The following is a 20663-nucleotide window of genomic DNA, read 5'->3' on the forward strand; positions in this document are numbered from 1 at the left end:
CCACCGGAATTGACAGATTGTGGGAGGATAAGTCCCATTGGATGCCTAGCCACTGAAAACGAGTCTCCGGAGTGAATCTGGATTTCGTTTTGTTTATTTGGAACCCCAGATGTTCCAGAAATTGTATTACTTTGGCTGTGGCTTTGAGGCATTCCTCGACGGTTGGTGCCCAAATCAGCCAATCGTCGAGATACGCTACTACCATTATCCCTTGTGATCTCAGTTGTTGAACTACCACTTCCGCTATTTTCGTGAATACCCTGGGGGCTACATTCAGTCTGAAGGGCATCACTTTGAAAGAGAATGCCTGGGCTCCCAGCTTGAAGCCTAGGTATAGGCGAAAGTGCCTCGCGATTGGGATATGATAGTATGCGTCTGTAAGATCGATAGAGGTGGTGACGGCCCCACGGGGAAGTAAGGTCCGTACCTGTGAGATGGTCAGCATTTTGAACTTGTCGCAACGAATGAATAAGTTTAGCTGGGACAAGTCTAAGATTATTCTTCTTTTTAATGAGCCTTTCTTTGGCACGCTGAACAAGCGCCCTTGAAATTTTAGATGCTTGACTCTTGACACAACTCCTTTCTGAAGGAGCTCCTCTGCATAATATGCCAATTCCTTTGATAGTAGTTGAAGGAATGATTTGGTTGGAGGGGGACCTTTGATCCAACTCCAACCTAGTCCTTTGGACACGATGCTCTGTGCCCATTTGCTGAACCCCCACCTGTGACGGAAGAGGAACAGCCTCCCTCCTACCTGGGGAAACTCACTGCTGTTGTGTGGGATGGCCTCCACGTCCCCCTCTGAAGTGCTTACCCCTGTTGGTAGCTCTTCCTGCACCTCGTTGCCGAAAGTTACCTCTGGCCCTGCTTCCCCTGGCGAACCTGTTAAAGGTTTGGAAAGCTTGGCTTTCAAACATAGGGTTGAAAGCCGGAGAAACAGCATACGAGGTTGAAGGTTGACCTTGAGGGGACAGCAAGAGAATAGGCTGACTCTGGCCTTTAGACGTTGATGGCTGACCAGGTTGAGTGACTGGGACAGCCTGAACGAAATGCTGCTGCTGCTGATGCTTTTGGTACGGCTGGAACCTTTTAGTTTTCTTCAATTTCTTGCCAGAGGAGGAAGGGTTCTCCTGCTTCCTCTTAGCTGAGATACCCCACCGAGCTCTAAGGCTTTGGTTAAGCCTTGAAGCTTCATGGTGTACCTCATTGACTGAAGACTCCGGGAATAAGTCTGCTCCCCATATGTTTGAAGCGAGTAGCCTGTTTGGTTCGTGTCGGATAGTAGCCTCTTGGAGGACATGCTTACGGCAGTTCCTCCTTGCTACTATAAAGTCATAAGCATCAGTTTGTACAGTCTGCAATTGGGATTTGGCCAGGATTTTAAAGAGGGGTTCCGAGCCGTAGGTAAGGGCAGCCACTTCGGTTATGACCAGGGAGTTGAGCGACCTCCCAAGCCTGGTCCTTGCATCGAACTCTGCCTGAATGAGGTTATCAGGCAGTCTAGGCAGTTTCTCACCGAACTGTTCCATGGCACAGTCCGGTTTCAACTTACCTACCGTGAAGGTAGCCGGTAGGTTCTCCCACAGGTCTCCGAACGCCGGGAAGAGAGGAGATGTAGGGTCTGCTTCCTTGAGCTGTGGGAGAGGTTCATCCTTCATAGCCGCTTGCATTGTCGTTTCCATCATTTTTGTCGTGAAGGGGAGTGGTGCCTCCTCCTCCGTGGCAAAGATGGTAAAGGGGCTTTTGAAGGCTTGGAGTCTGGTGTTGGAACAGTCCCAGTCCTCCTAGCAATGTACCCATTCCCTCTGGGCTTGGTCCCTACTGTACAGGACAGTTTCTCTAGGGATTTTGTCTTCCCTATTGAGAGCTGTCTCTGTCAGCCTCGCATAACCCATGAAAGGCGGAGTCAATCTGGCAGGATGGAACTCGAAGTCCTCGATCCTTCTCGTTCCACATTCCGGGATTGATATCATGCCATCCTTGAAGGGAGCATAGGCTGCTACCCTCCAAGGATTACTCATAGAAAATGCGGGAAGGGTGTCGTATGCTGGTAACTGGGCAAGACCAGTTCCTGCTACTGGAGAGTCGGCCTGAGGTGTTTGGTTCAGGCCAGCCAGGCGATTATCGTGGTCTAATACACGTTCAGACAGGTTTTGAATGGACTGACCTGACTGATTTAGCATATTAGAGAGTTGAGCAAACATCTGCTCAAACCTCGTACCAAGCGATCCGACCATCTCGCCTACTTGCTGTAAGACTCCTGCCGAAAAGGCAGTGGGGTCGAAGGCACTAGGTACCGTGATCCCGGCAGGAATCACCGGAGGAGTTCCGGCAGCAACAGGAGAAGGTACAGACTCGGCTGGAGCGCGGACCTTCTCCTTAGAGGACTTGCCTTGTGACCCTCTTGAGTGTGAAGGCTCGGACTTCACTTTCACTGCTCCGGTATGGGACGCCGAAGACTTACGGGAAGAAGAAGACGACGCCTTTTTGGACACTGTCTTCTGTAGGGTCTTCTGCTCTCTGTGTCCCTTCACCTTAGGGGGCACAGATAAAGCCTGTAAAGCCTTGAAATGAAGAGGAAGAAGGAACAGGGGAAGAAGATCCAGGCGCACCCAAGGAAAGCCCTTGAGCGCCCAACACACCTACCTCAACTAATAGGTCCTCAGCACCTACCGTCATAGGCTCTAAATTAAGATCGAGTGTGGCCACGTCCGCCACGATGTCCTGGCTACCCACTCCAACCAAGGCTTGCTCCACCTGCTGCTGGATGGATGCAATTGTCGGAGCTGCCGCGGCGGGGTCCACATGCCCAGTTGCCTTGCCACCGGGGAAGATCTGGACAGCCAACTTCTTATCAAGGATATAGGGTTGTCCTTTAGGGGCGTTCTTCCCGAAGCCGGCTACCCAGGCCTTCAGGGTAGCCAAAGCGACTTCTTTCACGGTGGCAGCCTGAAAGAGAGGGTCATTGTAGTCCTTACGACGGAGCTCCAGGACGAATCATGAACAAAATAGATTATGATCTAACAAAACTTGAAACTATGATATGTAGGAACATATATGATGGACAAAAGTAAACCTATAGCAATATATACTTACTCCGTCCAAAAATTGGCTCACTAGGTCGTAGCAGATGGTGCAGGCCTCGTGATGCCAAACAGTCAGGTCCCCGTGGCTGGTAGCGCACGGTGCGTGGGTCCTACACACTTCATGGCCGCAGGGGTCTTGAAGTACGGCATTACAGCCTGGTTCCTGACAGTTAGTAGCCTATAAGTGAAGAGATACATGAGTATCAGCGTTATACACTTACAGTACTACTGTAGTACTCCGTTGCATGCCGGAGTACACTAAAATATTGAACATAATCCTCCCCCGAACTACGTGTGGAAGAAAATCTAGGATTTCCGTCTCTGGTTGGGATCTCCGGTGTACACCGGAGAGAGGAAAAGGATGCAACCAGATGTTTTAATACACCCATAGAGAGTTTCAAGGAGTAGTATACCACACCGGAGAACGGAGGAGGATGTCACAAACTTAAACTAGAAAAGTCACATAAAGAAGCATGTATAGCTCCGTTATAGATATATATACTCGTCCCCTTTTCCGACTACTAGAGGAGTGCCCGGGTAAGAAAGCAAGTGCTCCGCCGATAGCGGAAAGGAGGTAGTAGGTAAGCTTCTAGGACCACTTGAATTCATCTCTACTCCGGTGGCCATCCCCCACAACAACCAAAGAAACACCCGGATAGCGAGCAGGAGTTCCGTCCGCTGGTGACGGGGGAAACAACGAATGGGGGGAGAGAGAAATCAGAACGGAGCACACCGGAGAAGACCGAAGCGGCCGGGGGGAGGGGTGGCCAACCCCAACCTCCTTCCACGACGGAGCTCTCCCGGAGCCCGAGGCGAAAACGTGGTCCCCCAGTATCCCAGCTGTCTGGACCTCCCAGGAACCCCCGCAGATAGAGAGAGGAGGAGGGAGGTGCTCGCACGGTTGCCATGGCGACCGTAAGCGAGCCCTGGGCAGGGGAAAACCCCCCCCCCAAAACCCCCCCCCCCCCCCCCCCCCTTCCCGCACGGGAGGGGAGGAAGGGAACTGGGGTTAGGGCGACCAGAGGGACACGTGATCACAAGTGGACCAACAGATGATAAGCAACACAACCACTAGGCCAGTGACCACATGAGCCCAACCGTACCATAGGGCGAAAATGCAATAAACTATATAAAGATAAATGCAACAAAACCGTCTAGGTACTGGACGCCCTAACAGCTAACCTAAGATATAAACAATAAATTCTTACATCGTAAAAGGATAGAAAGAAAAGGAACACACGAGTGAGAGAAAAAGAAGTCCAGGAAGAGAAGGTCTGTTCCGAAGAACAGCCAACTACTCGAAGCTAGCCGTAGCCGATGTAGAGCAAAAGCCAGGATGCTGGACTAGGAAAATCAAACACTGTAGCCCTAAATACCTAGACAAAGAGACATGCATGCATGAACTAGATCTAAGGCATGGGCTGTGAATTCCTAAAATTCTATAAATACGATGTGAAATAAAATAGTGTAACACGTGACAAGAACCCATGAAGGCTAAAATCATGGAAGATGTCCCAGTATGGAGGACTGGGAAATCTAGCCAAACACGAGGCGGGCCCATGGCTGCCATGCGTCAAACCGGGCGACCGTATATGACCTAAAAAACGGAAAATACTGGTCCCTGGCAGACAAAAACTTAAATCCAAAACTTGCGGGTACTTAATTTAGCTGCGGCGATAGCTGCACGTTCCATGGTGATAAATAAATCCAAAGAAAGCGGTCACAACACAGAGCAAAAGAAGGCATGTGTTACTGCAACGAGCTAACGAAAAAGGATGACCACTAGAGGCGCTGCAGTCCGCGTGGCGTGGGTAGTAGTAGTAGTAGCGGCCGTCACTGCCTATGGATCGGCTCTCGCAGGTGGGGATTTTGATGTGGAAGAGTTCTAAATGTCAATAGGTTCGTGGTAGTGGTCTCACTCGCCCCTGTTACCATACCGACACTCTCTTTTTATTAGAGTGAGCGAGTCAGTTATACTGACATCCTCTTGATTTTGTTTTTTCTCTGGTATGTGTTAGATCATTTACCTTAGAAATAATGAACTTAAGGATTATTTCACACAGCGACACAAACTGAGCCCAGAAATCGAAATATTGTGCTAGAGACTTCGAGTTTGTTTCAAAATGAAGATAAATGATTGAATATTACTAGACTGTAAGAGTTTTAGCTTACAATTGCATTTTTCGACCATTTCGGTAGAGTCAAAATTGACCAAACGTCGATTTTTTCTATTTATCATGATTTATATGCAAATATTTCAAAAATAAGGAAAGCTACGACCTTCAGTTATTTATTGTTGTATTCTACATGAAATTGCGCACATTTTCATATATAAAACTATATAAAGGCTAATATGAAACGGAGCAAATAAAGGATTTTGACGTAGGAAAAATCTATTTCTGGGCGATTGGTTCGTGTCGCCCAGCGAAATAATACCAGAGAACCCTTGGGCGCCACTGGATCTTCTTCTCCTGCTGCTTCTCCTGCTTCCTTCCAGGGCTTTACGGGAGCGGAGCTCTTGTATGGTACGCCCAGCGCTTCTGTGGTTCCCAAAGTGAAGGGTCACAGAGCGCAGAAAACTTTGACTAAGACGTCGTCGTCTAAAAAGACTTCTTCGGCGTCTTCCTCTCGTAAGTCTTCGACTTCTAATCCCGGAGCAGAGAAGGGGAAGTCATCTGCTTCGGGCTCTAGAGCCTCGAAGAGTAAGTCCTCCAAGGAGAGATCCCGTACTCCGGCGGAGTCAGTGGTCTCTCCTTCCCCTACGGTACCTCTGGTGAGTTACCCGTCTACTTCGACATCTGTTCCTAGCTTTGATCCCAACGCTTTCTCCGCCAGGATGATGCAACAGATGGGAGACTTAGTAGGGTCCCTGAGGACGAGTATGGAGCAGATGTTCTCCCAGTTGTCAGACAGGATTGCCACACAGAAAATCTTATGTCTGGCTTCAATCAGGCTCCTCAAGCTGCCTCTCCAGCACCTGGCGCAGGCCTACTCCAGCTTCCTCCTCATGATTCTCTCCCTCCATTCTCCATGAACAATCCCTGGAGAGTAGCTTCCTACGCTCCTTTCCAGGACGGGTTCATTTCTATCCCGGAGTGTGGTACTCGAAGGATTGAAGACTTCGAGTTTTACCCGGAGAATCTTCAACCTCCGTTCATTGGCTACGCCAGGCTGACGGAGGCTGCTATGAATAGGGAGGATAAGGTTCCTAAGGAGACAGTGCTGTACTCCAGGGACCAGGCTCAGAGGGAATGGCTCCGGTGTTTGGACGAAATGGACTGTTCAAACACCAGAATCCAGGCATTCAAGAGTCCTTTCACCATCTTTACGATGGAGGAAGAGACTCCTCTTCCTTTCCTGACCAAGATTGCCAGCGTTACCATCCCAGCTGGCTTAAAAGGAGAGCCCTTGCCACAGTTGAGGGAGGTGGACCCCACATCACCCTTGCTTCCTTCGCTTGGGGATTTGTGGGAAGACCTGCCGAACACCTTTTCGGTAGGCAAACTTAAGCCGGACTGTGCGATGGATCAGTTCGGCGAGAAGCTTCCGAGACTCCCCGATAGCCTCATTCAGTCCGAGTTTGAGGCTAGAACTAGGCTGGCCAGGTCTCTTAACACCATGGCAATGACTGAAGTAGCGGCCCTATCATATGCTTCGGAGCCGCTATTCAAGCTGTTGACTAAATCACAGACTTGTACAGTCCAATCGGACTTGTACGAGTTTGTGGTTGCTAGGGTCAACTGCCGGAAGCATGTCCTTCAGGAAGCAACTATTCGGCATGAGCCGAATAAGTTGCTCTCCTCCAACATTTGGGGGGCAGACCTCTTCCCAGAAGCTATGGTAAAAGAGGTTCAAAACGAGGCCACGAGGCTCAATCAGAGCCTCAAAGACCGTTGGGGCCTCTCCGCTAAAAGACGTCAAGACCCTTCGTCAACAGGCAAGAAACTAAAGAACACCAAACGGTTTCAGCCTTACCAAAAGAAGCCTCAGCACTTCAGTCAGGCTGTGTCTGCGGTGCCGGTCGTTCAGCCAGGGCAGCCTTCCACGTCGAAAGCTCAGGCTCAGCCCATCTACCTGATTTCCCCACAATCTCAACCTTCCACGTCCTATGCTGTCTCCCCGGCATTTAACCAGGTGTTCGAAGGCCAGGCCTTTCAACACTTCGACCGGTTCGCCAGGGGAAGTAGAGCAAGAGGAGCCTTTCGTCAGAGAGGATCAGGAAGGTTGCTCAACAGGGGAAAGCACTTCTGTGGAGGCCGCGGAGGTCACTCGGCTCAGCAGCAGTGAGATCTCCAAGGTAGGAGGGAGACTGTTTCTCTTTCGGCATCGGTGGGGATTCAGCAAGTGGGCACAAAGTATTGTGTCGAAAGGCCTGGGTTGGAGTTGGATCGGAGGCCCCCCTCCACCCAGACCATTCCTTCAACTTCCATCGAAGGAATTGACCGAGTATGCGGAGGAACTCCTTCAGAAAGGAGCAATAGCGAGAGTCAAGCGGTTAAAGTTTCAAGGTCGCTTATTCAGCGTGCCAAAGAAAGGCTCATTAAAAAGAAGGGTAATCTTAGACTTGTCCCAGTTAAACTTAGCCATTCGCTGCGACAAGTTCAAAATGCTGACTATCTCGCAGGTGCGGACCTTACTTCCCCATGGGGCCATCACCACCTCTATCGATCTTACAGACGCTTACTATCATATCCCTATTGCAAGACACTTTCGCCCTTACCTAGGCTTCAAGCTGGGAGACCAAGCATTCTCCTTCAAGGTAGTTCCCTTCGGTCTGAACGTAGCCCCCAGGGTATTCACGAAGTTGGCGGAAGTAGTGGTTCAACAACTAAGGTCTCAAGGGATAATGGTAGTAGCGTACCTCGACGACTGGTTGATTTGGGCACCAACAGTCGAGGAATGCCGCAAAGCCACAAAGAAAGTCATTCAGTTCCTGGAATATCTGGGGTTCCAGATAAACAGGACAAAGTCAAGACTCACTCCGGAGTCCCGTTTTCAATGGCTGGGCATTCAATGGAATCTATCCTCTCACACTGTCAATTCCGGTAGCCAAAAGGAAGGAAATAGCGAAGTCAGTGAAGCAATTTCTAAGGTACAAATATGCTTCAAGGAGAAACCAGGAAAGAATCCTAGGTTCCCTTCAGTTTGCCACAGTGACAAACATTTTGATGAAAGCCAAACTGAAAGACTTAACCAGGATCTGGCGCTCAAGAGCAAATGTCAGATCCAGAGACAAGTTGTCAGCAATACCGCAAATTCTCCGAAATCGTCTGCGTCCTTGGACAAAGATGAAGAATCTGTCCATGTCAGTGCCTCTTCAATTCCCTCCTCCGGGAATCACTATCCACACAGACGCTTCATTAAGCGGCTGGGGAGGATATTCTCAGTTCAAGAAAGTTCAAGGAACGTGGTCACCCCAATTCTGCCAGCTCCACATAAATGTATTGGAAGCATTGGCAGTGTTCCTAACTCTGAAGAGGCTCCTTCCACCAAAGAACTCTCATGTAAAGTTAGTTCTGGACAGCGCAGTAGTAGTTCACTGCATAAACAGGGGAGGCTCCAAGTCAAGACACCTGAATCATGTCATGGTAGCCATCTTTTCCCTGGCAGACAAGTTCAGTTGGCACCTCTCCTCCACCCATCTGGCCGGAGTGAGGAATGTTATAGCAGATGCTCTATCCCGTTCAGTCCCACTGGAGTCGGAATGGTCGCTGGACAACAGTTCGTTCCAATGGATACTCCGGAGGGTACCAGGTCTACAAGTAGATCTGTTTGCCTCTCAAGCGAACCACAAACTTCCTTGTTATGTGGCTCCCAACCTGGACCCTCTGGCCTATGCCACAGACGCTCTATCCATAGACTGGAACAACTGGAAAAAGATTTACATCTTTCCTCCGGTGAATCTTCTCCTGAAAGTTCTGAGCAAACTCAGGACTTTCAAGGGTCATGTGGCTCTAGTAGCACTGGACTGGCCGAAGAGCAATTGGTAACCCCTGCTGCTGGAATTGGGTCTTCGTCCCCTTCGGATTCCCAATCCCAGACTCTCCCAGTCGGTACAAATGAAGACTGTGTTCGCTTCCTCAGGAATTCTCAAAGCCCTAACTTTATGGACTTCATGAAGTTTGCGGCCAAGAGGGATGCAAATATAGATCCACAAAATATCCTCTTCTTAGAATCAGATAAAAGGGATTCAACTTTGAGGCAGTATGACGCTGCAGTTAAAAAGTTGGCATCTTTCCTGAGAGAATCGGACATTAAAATCATTCACCATAAATCTAAATATTGTGCTAGAGACTTCGAATTTGTTTCAAAAGAAGATAAATGATTGAATATTACTAGAATGCTAAGACTTCCTTTGTAAACCATCATCCCCTCATCCAAAGAAAGGTTCTTGCCAGGAACCACGAGAATTTTGCACCGTTCATGAATGTACTCCAACACTGGGCGGACTAAGATGAGGCGATCGGGGTTATTCCGGGGTATGGCCCTTCGGTTGAAGGCGTTGAAATACCTGTCCAATGCCAGGAAACTATCACGGGGCATAACGCCGGGCACAGTGGGCGTACTTAAAAAAAAAATTCCGCCTCCAATATTGCCTGACGTCAGCAGCCGGCATCATACCAAAAAAAATGTGGAGCCCCAAAAATGCGCCATGTCGGTGAGGTTGCAGCCCCGCCAGCGATACGACAATGTCATCCGTAGTTCGTGACGGCAGTACCGAGCGTAGTCTGCCTTCTCTGCTACCAGGTATTCCATCAATTCCCACGTAAGGAAGAGCTGAATGAACCCCAGATCAGTGAGAGGAACAAGTACGGGAGCCCAGGTGCTGCCGTAAATAGGTGCATGTTAGGTGGAGTGGAGTCCTTCGACCACCCCTCGTCGCTCTCGGACAAACGACCTTCACCTTGGCTGGCGCGACGCTCCGACCTTCTACGTGCCCGTGCGCACGTGCTTGGGCACGGTTTCGCACTCGAAACCCCCCCACTGGCCCATCTCCCTCACTTAGGCCCTCGCTTTCTGTGCCGTCATCGGCGACAAAACTAGACGACGTTATCTCCTCCTCCTCCTCCTCAGATTCCCCATCATACGCACTAAAACACTAAATTCGAGCTCACTTTCGGGATGTGACCCTCGAACGGACATTGGGGGAAAATATTCATCATCACTAACATCGGGAGTGATGTCCTCGTCACTAGATGACCAACCGCCATTAAAATGAGGACTTGCAACATGCTGCTGATCGGGCTCTAATAAGTAATCGTCAATACCTATGAATGCCCCTAAGGACACCCCAATGCTTCCTATGGGTTACTAAAGGCCCACGAGACACACGTTGTGGTCCTTGAACACTTTCGTCCACACGAGGCCGCACGGAACGGCATTGAGGCGCAAGGTCATCTTGGGTACTTGGTCCCTCGCCAGCATCTAAGTCCAAAATACGTTGTACGTACCACCACAAATACTCCAACTCTCGCAAAAGTTCGGCAAAACACGATTGCGGCAAAAGATCGCTCTCGGACGACGCGTCGCTGATGCTGGCTGATGCGAGAAGGAGGGTCACGCTTGTAAACAAAACAACAGCTTGATCCGTGAACTCCCAGCATCCCCCAAGGCGCGATTCAAAAGTTTTTGCCTAGTAGGCCTATAACTATTTTTCCATGAATCTTAAAAAAGCCTTTTTTGTCGACATACCATACGTCCAATCGGTATAAGACAGACTATTTTAGTCGACGTTTAATACGGCCAATCGGCATTAAAGTGTTAATGTGTGCATAATTCACCAGTTTCTTCCAGTCTCCCTACTCAGTTCACTTGATAACATTAATAAAAAACAAGCTAAAGGATGCAGCTAACCCTGGAAGTTACCGGCCGATTGCAATCACAAAGATTGCATCGAAGATACTTGAGCCGGTTCTTCTAGTGAGACTTCTTTCCTTTCTATCCCCTTCTACACACCACTGACAACCAGTTCAGATTTAAAGCAAACCACTCAACTGACACCTGCACCAACATACTGAAAGAATTGCTGAACTAGTATCACCTATCATTGGCCTCTCCTGTTTTCCTGTGTTTTGTAGATGTGAGAAAAGCATTTGACAGAGTAAAGTACCTGAACCTCTTCCTGAAGCTGCATAAAAGAGGCACATCGCTGTACAATCCCTGGACACCTTAATTAGCCCAGGTCACTGACCAGCCCGAACTACATACTCAATTGGGTAATTAACCGAATGTTACCAATGCTGTCGGTAAACTGTTTACTGAGTTACCTGTGAACCGTTGGCAACACTGTCGTACATAGCGGCCGCCATCGGCCTACCCTTCAATTGCTTTCAGTTCGCTTGACGGTATAGACGTATCTCGTCGCTAGTGAACTTATTGCAATACACTCCCTGAACACCTGAATTATCCCTGGTCACTGACCAGCCTGAACTATATCCCCACATATTTACCCACTAAGTAGGTAATTTTAATTGTTAGCGTTACCAACACTGCAGGTAAAATTTAGTCAAAGGAGTTACATGTGTTACTGTTGGCAACGCTGCTACAAATACCGGCCATCAGGGGCCTTCTTCTTCAATTGTTCTTCGTTCATGTGGAGAGCCGGACGTGTTCCTCCTGCTCCCAGCGAACTTTTGGTCTTTTAGCCCGACCTTCACAGTGTTTACCAAGCCCTTGATAGGATTTGATATACTTGGCTTTCGTCTACGACGTCTCTTCCTATTTACCCCATATATTTTGATTGGTTTTTGGAACTTCTCTGTTATCATCGGGAGGAGATGGTCAAGCCTCATCAAGAAGATCCTTACCTCAAGCTTAGCTTCACCAGCCTCGCCTCCAACAGCTGCTGGTGGAGATGTTGGCATGCTTTGTTCCTGTTCTATGTGCAGCAAGGATGAGTACCCTCAAATGACAGACATTCTTTTTGTTGTAGCTGATAATACATGCAATATGATTACAGTAAAACAAGTTTTTTTTAAAGTTATCATTATTTCCAATACAACTATTTATTCGACTTTTGCAAGTCGATATCTATCGGTGTAACAGCCTGACCAAGGCGATAAGTCTCTCTCTCTCTCTCTCTCTCTCTCTCTCTCTCTCTCTCTCTCTCTCTCTCTCTCTCTCTCTCTCTCTCTCTCTCTCTCTCTCTCTCTCTCATTGACTGTAATACTAATGATACTCCTCTATCCTCCACTAAAAAATTCTGGTTTTTAGAATTCTGGCTGAAGTGATTATTGTAAATATGTACTATTGACATAAACAACCAGCTGATTGCCGATGTCATTTACCATAACTATCAAGCGTTTATTAAGAGCTCCATTGAAATAGTTAAACCTTCCTGATTCTCAATGGTGGCTTCCATAAGTAAAATTAAAATACATTTTTGCTCATCCCTCATGCAATGGAGATCTCAAGAAAGAATACGTAAATTAAAGCTGCAGGTTATAGCCAAGGCTGATGTTCGTAACTGGAGAAATTGCACCTAATGCTTATACAATAAAGTAGTAGTACTAAATGCATGTTTTCAACCAACCTTCGTTAATTTACGATAAAAGATATGTCCGAATTATATCTCTTCTAACAAATAATGGCAATGAAAAGATAGCGATAATACTCAAATCAGCCAAGATTTTTAGAATGTAAACAATATCATGTAAACAATATCAAATACAAATTATGTATATGACGATGTTTATATTTTGTAATACAGTAACGATATGATAATAGTAATACTGTAATTGGATACAACAAGTAAAACAACCTTTATTTAAGTCATCATTATTATTACTATAGTAGTACTGTTTAATTTTTGCAAATAATCTTTCTTCTCCACAAATCATTTCGGTTTTGTAATGTAGAAGTCGTCCTATACTGCAGATATGAGATAAATTAATGAAAATTTGCCATGATTTTTTATTTCATCTTATCTAAATGTCATCTATAATCGGAAATATACGGTATGTATGGTCTTACAACTCACAAAAATAAGACGTACATGTGACAATATTCAGCTGACATAAAAGTTATAACTTGCACCCAGTTTTAGTATCACTAGACTTCGAACATTCAGCTATCAGTAGTGTGAAAAAGTGTTTCTCAGATGTTGAAGTCTTTGGATTTTTTTTTATTTTGGATCGTGCCACTGGCAAAGGTACAAGGATTGGGTTTGCAATGTTGTTACTTAAATGCTGAAAATACAATGATCATAAAAATCCTTGTAGCACTTTCATTTGTGTCTCCAGATGACGTATATGATTGTTTTGACACTGTCATTATCTATTGTTGAAGAAACGGATAATATTTTAGATGGATTTCTACAATACTTTTTTCGAACTTCATTCAGAACAAGCAAGTACAGGCAGTCCCCGGTTATCAGCGGAATCGGTTATCGGTGATTTGGTTTTATGGCACAAATTGGCAATTTATGGCGCCGAAACGGGACGGGTTCCGGTTATTGATGCCGTGAGGGTTCTTATGGCACACCATAAGGGTGCTTATGGTGCCAATAACCGCTATCAGTGCTATAAGCGCCATTATGACGCCATAAATCACTGAGTTTCGGTTAATGGTGGTTTTTATTTATTGGCACACCCCCGGGAACCGAACCCCCGCCAATGACTGGGGACTGTCTGTATGGAGATGATATTAGAGTAAGTGTTCCAAGGAAAGGATGTTGGGAGAAATACGCTGAAATAAATGCCAAGGTTGAAAGGCAATTTTAAAACTCGCGCGCCGCCAACTGAGTAGACTCGCCACCATCCTCCCGCTCTCCCATTGGTTCCTGATGCTAGTCACCGCCATAAGATCCTTCTCTCCTATTGGTCAGCATCTCTCCCATGATCCCATCATGCATCTACGTAGTAGCATGCTTTTTCGGCCACTTCGCGGCATCATCGGTATCGTAAGCATGCAGAATTCGTTCGTTCTATACGATTTCTTTTATTAATGTAAATTCGTTAGTGATTTCATTGTAGTACTACTTTATCGTGTTGTGTGAGAACTTTACTTCATACGTATACGTACTACATACCATAATTACGTAATCCAAAGTCACACAAAACACAGAGCAAAGGAAAACACGTGTGTGCGGAAGTTTGCTAACAAAAAGGATGACCACGAGAGGTGCTGCGGTCGGCGTGGGAGGGTGTGTAGTAGTAGTTGCTGGCGCCAACCGTGTATCAGCTCTCTCAGGGAGGGGGATTTTGGTGAAGGAGTACTCTAAATGACAAGAGGTTTGTGGTAGTGGTCTCCTCGCCCTAGTACCATACCTACACCCTACAGTATTTTTATTTTGGGTGAGCGAGTCAGTTACTCTGACATCCCCCTATTTTTGTTTTTCTCTGGTAATTTTAGTATCATTTACCTAGAAATAATGAACTTAAGGGATTATTTCACTGGGTGACACAAACTCTTGTCCAGAAATAGATTTTTCCTTCGTCAAAATCCCTTTATTAAGACGTTCGACGAGATGACTCTCAAAGTAGGCTACAGTTCTCAGCAAGTCTTCAACTGTGATGAGACTGGCCTTTTTTGGAAAAAAATGCCTCGTCGGACATACATCATGCAGGAAGCGAAGAAGCTACCCAGGCATAAGCCTATGAAAGACAGGCTTACGCTTGCACTTTGTTCCAACGCCAGTGTGGATTGCAAGGTGAAGCCCCTACTTGTGTATCATTCGGAGACTCCTCGAGCCTTCAAGGCCCACAAAGTGCTTAAGGAGAAGCTTCCAGTGATGTGGATGGCTAATGCGAAAGCCTGGGTAACGAGACTTTTGTTCACCGAGTGGGTAATTCTGTGTTTCGGCCCGACAGTGAAGAAATTCTTGGAAGAGAAGCGCCTCCCTCTGAAATGTCTGCTGTTGTTGGACAATGCCCCTGCTCACCCTCCTGGCCTTGAGGAAGATATCCTAACGGAGTATTTGTTTATCAAGGTTCTTTATCTTCCGCCTAACACCACCCCTCTCCTCCAGCCCATGGGCCAGCAAGTGATATCGAACTTCAAGAAGCTGTTTACGAACATCTTTTCAAGAGATGTTTCGACATCACCGATACCACAAACCTCACCTTGCGTGAATTTTGGAAGGAGCATTTCAATATCATGATATGCATCCGACTCATCGACCAAGCTTGGCAGGCGGTTTCGAGGCGAACCTTGAATTCCTCGTGGAGGAAACTCTGGCCTGATGCCGTATCTGCCTGAGACTTGGAGGGATTCGACGTGGGCGAAGCTGGTGCTGCAGATTCAGGAACAGTTGACGATCCTGAAACTGTTTTGCAACCAGATCTTGACGAGATCGTTGCACTCGGCAAGTCCATGGGGGCTGGTCATCGACGAGGACGACATCAATGACCTTCTCAAGGAGCACCAAGAGGAGCTTACGACTGATGACCTGAAGGAGTTGGAGGCCATGCAACATAACGTCATTCAAGAAGAGTTCTCTAGCAACAGCGAGGAGGAGGACGACAACGCTATGACAACGGCAGAAATTAAGGATGCTCTAGCTGCTTTTCATAAGGTGCAATCATTCGTAGAAAAGAGACACCCCGAAAAGGCTTACACATGTCGAATGCTTGCACAGTTCGATGACGTTTGCCTGAGTCATTTCAGGAACATTGTCAAAAGCAGGCAGAAGCAATCTTCCTTGGATAGTTATTTTTTTAAAGAGGTCTTTAGTAGGAGTAAGCAAAATGGAAGAACCAAGTGATACTACGAAAAAACAGAAAGTTAAAAGTGGTGAAGAAGTTGAAATTTTAAAAAAATTGAAAGTATAAAAAAGTAAAAAAAGAAATGTAAAAATAAAAAAAAATAAAAAAACTTTAATTTCAAGTTTTTTGTAGTTAAGTGTTACAGTTTTGTTAATGTGTTTGGTAAAGTTTAGTTTATGTTTTCCTGACATTTTTTTATGTGTTTCGTAAAGTTAAGTGTACGTATCTGCCGTTTGTCTTCCTCCTCTGTCACCACTTTCGGAGATAGCCTCACTCGAAAGGTAAGCTTCCACATTTTACTACATACGTACGCATGTACGTACAGTATTTCTTGTATTCCATGTACACTAATACACTTTATTTACTGGTACAAACATATTAGTACTACTAGTACGTTTTAAGTTAGGTATTGAATGGTCCAAATTGTTGTAGTATGTCATTGTTTATAGGTCAATTTAGCTTTATTATGAAATTTACTGGGTTTTTTTTTGAGGGCTTGGAATGGATTAGCCATTTTACATGTAAAATGCGGTTCAAGACACGAAAAACTCATGATACGAAGGGCGCCTCGGAACGGATTGATTTCGTATCTTGAGGTACCACTGTATGTCCTTGTATCCCACCACCTGTCAATGTGGTTTTCAGCTATGTAATTACTTGGTAAGGCACTTACATAAGAATTACATTTTTATGATCAAATAAATTTGTGTATATACTTACCACATAATTACATAATGCGAACCCACACACCTCCTTGCTATGGACATCGAGCACAAACAAATTGTTCTGTTCAAATATATTGTACCTATTCTTCCCTATAAGTGGGCGGGGCAATATACATACAGCCAAAACTAAAGAGCGCTACTTTGATTTCCCAAATTTGTCAAATTTTTAGCTGCCATAGTATTAGATATGTACTTATAGCTATGCAATTACTTGGTAAGTATATACAAAATTCATTTCATTATAAAAATGTCATATTTCCCACAAATAATGGGTATATATATATATATATAAGGTCCATAGGGAAATCCACGAATACACGAGTCTGTGAATTTGGAGTCCGCAAATAGCGGGGGGTTGACTGTACAGGTTATATAGTTTTCAGAGATGTACAAACATAAATTTAGTCTTAATTGGTATCCCAGTAAAGTAATTCAGCAAATTCATTCTTTTAACTTGCAGACGAGCTGGTGAAGAATGTACAAAAAGGTGGGGCTTGTTATATCTTGTAAATCAGTTTTTTAAGATTTACTTCAAGATCAACAAACTGAATTTGTGCAAGCCTATGATACGAGCCATAGAAGCACAGACATTTAAGGATAGGTACTCATTGTCTCAGCTCATCACTTATAAATATTACACAGGAAGAAAGTATATGTTTGATTCTGACTTCAAATCAGGTGAGCTTTTATTTTTATATAAACTTTTTCCTGCTTTTATGATTGTGCTGTGTATGATTCATCATGTTTGAATTTTTTTTTATTAAGTTACAATTAAATTTTGTTTGGGTTTCCAGATATCATTGGCAAATGAATACTGCACTCTCTTAAATTCCTGTTGTTAACAAAAAAAGATGCTGTATTTAACATTTTGACTGTATAGCACAGTGTGAAAAGCACTGCAGTTGTTGCTGATGACCTTGTTTTGACCTTTATAAGGGTGTTATCATATAAAATTTTATTCCAGTTGTTAAAATATTGTTACAGTCTGTCATATTTATTGAGTGAGGACTTGAGGACTGTAAGTTTTTTTGGGTACAGCTCTTGTTTATATTTTGTTGTTTTACTTTTGACCGTTGCCATTGACTATCTCTGTTGTAAATGATCTCAGCACTTTAGTCATATATTTAGAATAATTGTTTCTGGTTTCCCTTGTGTTTTGAAACTTGATAGAAAAAATTTTGTATTTCCTTAAGGTTGTGCCTTCGAATCAGCATTATCTTCATCAAGTAGAAGACAGGATGTCTTGAAACTATTTGTAATTTCTACTCCTGTTTATATGACAATGAGATTGATACTCAAGACTAAGATGGTAAAGCTGTATGTACAGTAGAGCCCTAGACCTCGATGTTAATTCGTTCCAGAAGAAGCGAAGAGATGTGATTTTGTCGAGATCTGAATGAATTTTTCCCATGAGAAATAACTGATGATGGATTTATAACCGTTCTTGACCACCAGTTATTGCCCTGACCTTGCCTTTTTATAAAAAACATTACCCATAAATACACATGAATTACAATTAAATAAGTTCAGTGTAAAATAACATACCATTCAATGCACTTTTTTCATTTTTAAATGTGTATACGTACTGTAGTAAAATAACTGCTCTATGTAACACCCAATTTGGCCATAACACGATGGTTGACTGAGCGCCATAGGCTAGGCTAGGTACGTAGTATGTACTGTAAAGGGTAGGCATAATTATTGTTGCTAATAAGAAAAACATTGAATATGCCTAATTCACCGCAAATTCATAAAATATTAAAAATAAGCCGAATTATGTCAGGTTATCAGAAACTTAAGAAAAATTCCCAAAGTTACGTCGCTAGCTAGTGGCTGTGAGCAGACGTAAACAAATCATACAGACTACTGGATACTGTATACAAAATCACTTCAAAATATCTTCCAATACGTGTTATATTAAAACGTTTTTTCTCTCAAATTATCCGTGTAAAATGGGGCACTTTTCATACCCGCTGTATGCTTTATAGTGTGACATCAGACATCATTATTGGCAGAGTAATACCCATTGAAAGTAGATCCTCATAAATTTATGCCTTTAAAATTGGAAAGAATCCCGATATTGAGGATAACTGGGAAGCTGTCGATCTCACAAAACCCTTTAATTTGATTATAAAATACTACCAAGAAACTATTGCCCCTTAGTAAACAATAAGGCTTGAAGTCAAGCACGACTGGGAACTACGAATTTCGAGCATCGTAAGTCAAGCATGACTGGAAATTACGAATAATGACTAATGAGCGGACTGCAAAATGTTTTGGCAGGCAAAAGCATTGCCTGAAAAAATCACCTGTACCACTTTATTTAATATACTACATTTATAAATAATGTAGCTCTCTCTCTCTCTCTCTCTCTCTCTCTCTCTCTCTCTCTCTCTCTCTCTCTCTCTCTCTCTCTCTCTCTCTCTCTCTCTCTCTCTCTCTCTCTCTCTCATTCCCGATTTTAAAATTACGGATGAAGCGACTGTAAACCTGTAGTACAGACATAAGCAACAAAATCGAGAAACGGCGGATTGCCAACATCATTTGCCGTCACTATAAAAAGAAGAAAAAAAAGCGCAGGCGAAATGACATTTATAACTAGCGAAATCACACTTAACGCTTACACAGTCAAATACTATTGTGGCACTTTTAAACCCAACTTTGTTGATTTACAAGAAAGTATGTAAATTACATATCTTCCACCAGCCAAGTTAATGGCAATGAAGATATCAATAGCTCAATCAGCCGAGATTTTGGGAATGCAAACAATATCGAATGCAAATGGCATACAATGACAATGCTTATATCCGGTAAAATATGTTTAACTTTTTCAAATTATCATTTTCTGCAGAAAATATTTGTTTAGGCTTATAGACGTTTTCGGTTTATAGAATTACGGATAGACTTCCTACTCTTGTAACAAAGTGAGAACTCACTCATCCTAACATGTAATTATGGTAATTATCCACAGTAATTGCTGTAATTAGTTGTTTTGTTTAAAGTATCAAAAGTTTTATCGCTAGTGATTCACTTGAATAACCTAAGGATTTTACCATTAATAGGTTACAAGTTTTGTTTACAGTGTCAAACGTTTGTCAATAGTTGTGACTGTCGCCAATTATTGATACAAGTATCAACACTTCAACGGTTAGCCTATCATTGAAAATCTCACAGGGTTTGTTCCGACACGGCATACAAACCTTCGGTCCTTTTACAATAGGAAGGTACAAGCGGCAGCTGGATAGGTCGTAAGCTTTCGAACAAGGGGTTCGGTAGTTAACTGCTTGTCCGACAGGCGCGCGCGCGCGACTGGGAGGTAAACAAATCACTTTTGCTTTCGGCCTGCTGGCGTGTAGACGTGTATCATCGCTCTCTGCCCGCTTCATCGTCGTTGCTTTCGCATGGTTGTGTTTTTCTTTTTCTATTTATCTAGTGAAACTGAATTGTAAGTACAATCATTTCATATTTATTTCCATTGAATTCAATTGTGAATTAAAGGATCTTGGTTTCTCCACGCCCTCCGATTACCCGAGTGCCGGGACTGAAGGGCGTAAGTGCGGGAATTCATTTTTCCCAGAAATGATCCTCGTATTGTGTATGCTTGGTGCCGAGGGCGGGAGAGCGCTCGCTCCGAGCTTATATTTTGGTTGGAAATGTGTAGATGAAAATCGTAAGTAAGTGCCCTTTTCATTTATATTTTTTTGACCTGTATGCTCGTTGCCGAGCGAATGCGCTCGGCACAGAAACTTATTCTGTATGGAAGTGGAATCGCAAGTACAGTATTCTTTTTCATTTTCATATATTTATTTTGATTGTAGCAATACTCATTTTGGATCAGTTTCCGCTCTTACCCGGAAATTGATCCTTTCCCCTTTTTATTTGAATGAAGTGAAATCGCAAGTGCAGTTCTTTTTCATTTTCATATTTTATTGAGATTGCATTATTTACTTGGATCAATGTTTCCGCTATTTCCCGGGAATTGATCCTTCCCCTTTTTATTTTGTATGAAGTGAAATCGCAAGCGCAGTATTCTTTTTCATTTTTCATATATATTTTGATTGCATCAATTCATTATGGATCAAGGTTTCCGTTCATAATCGGGAATGGATCCTTTTACCCTTGCGCTCGGTACCGAGGGCGCAAATGCG

General features: G+C 44.3%; 1 protein-coding gene across 1 annotated transcript in view; it reads left to right on the plus strand.

Moving 5' to 3' along the window:
- Positions 1 to 20663, plus strand: part of LOC135224494 (PCI domain-containing protein 2-like) — a 112175-nt gene that overhangs the window by 39333 nt on the left and 52179 nt on the right. Inside the window, exon 6 of the mRNA XM_064263505.1 lies at positions 16976 to 17193. Coding sequence (XP_064119575.1) covers positions 16976 to 17193 — 218 coding nt within the window. The remainder of the gene's footprint in view (positions 1 to 16975; positions 17194 to 20663) is intronic.

The sequence above is a fragment of the Macrobrachium nipponense genome, chromosome 12, assembly GCF_015104395.2.
Source record: "Macrobrachium nipponense isolate FS-2020 chromosome 12, ASM1510439v2, whole genome shotgun sequence".
In the NCBI taxonomy this organism is placed as follows: domain Eukaryota; kingdom Metazoa; phylum Arthropoda; class Malacostraca; order Decapoda; family Palaemonidae; genus Macrobrachium; species Macrobrachium nipponense.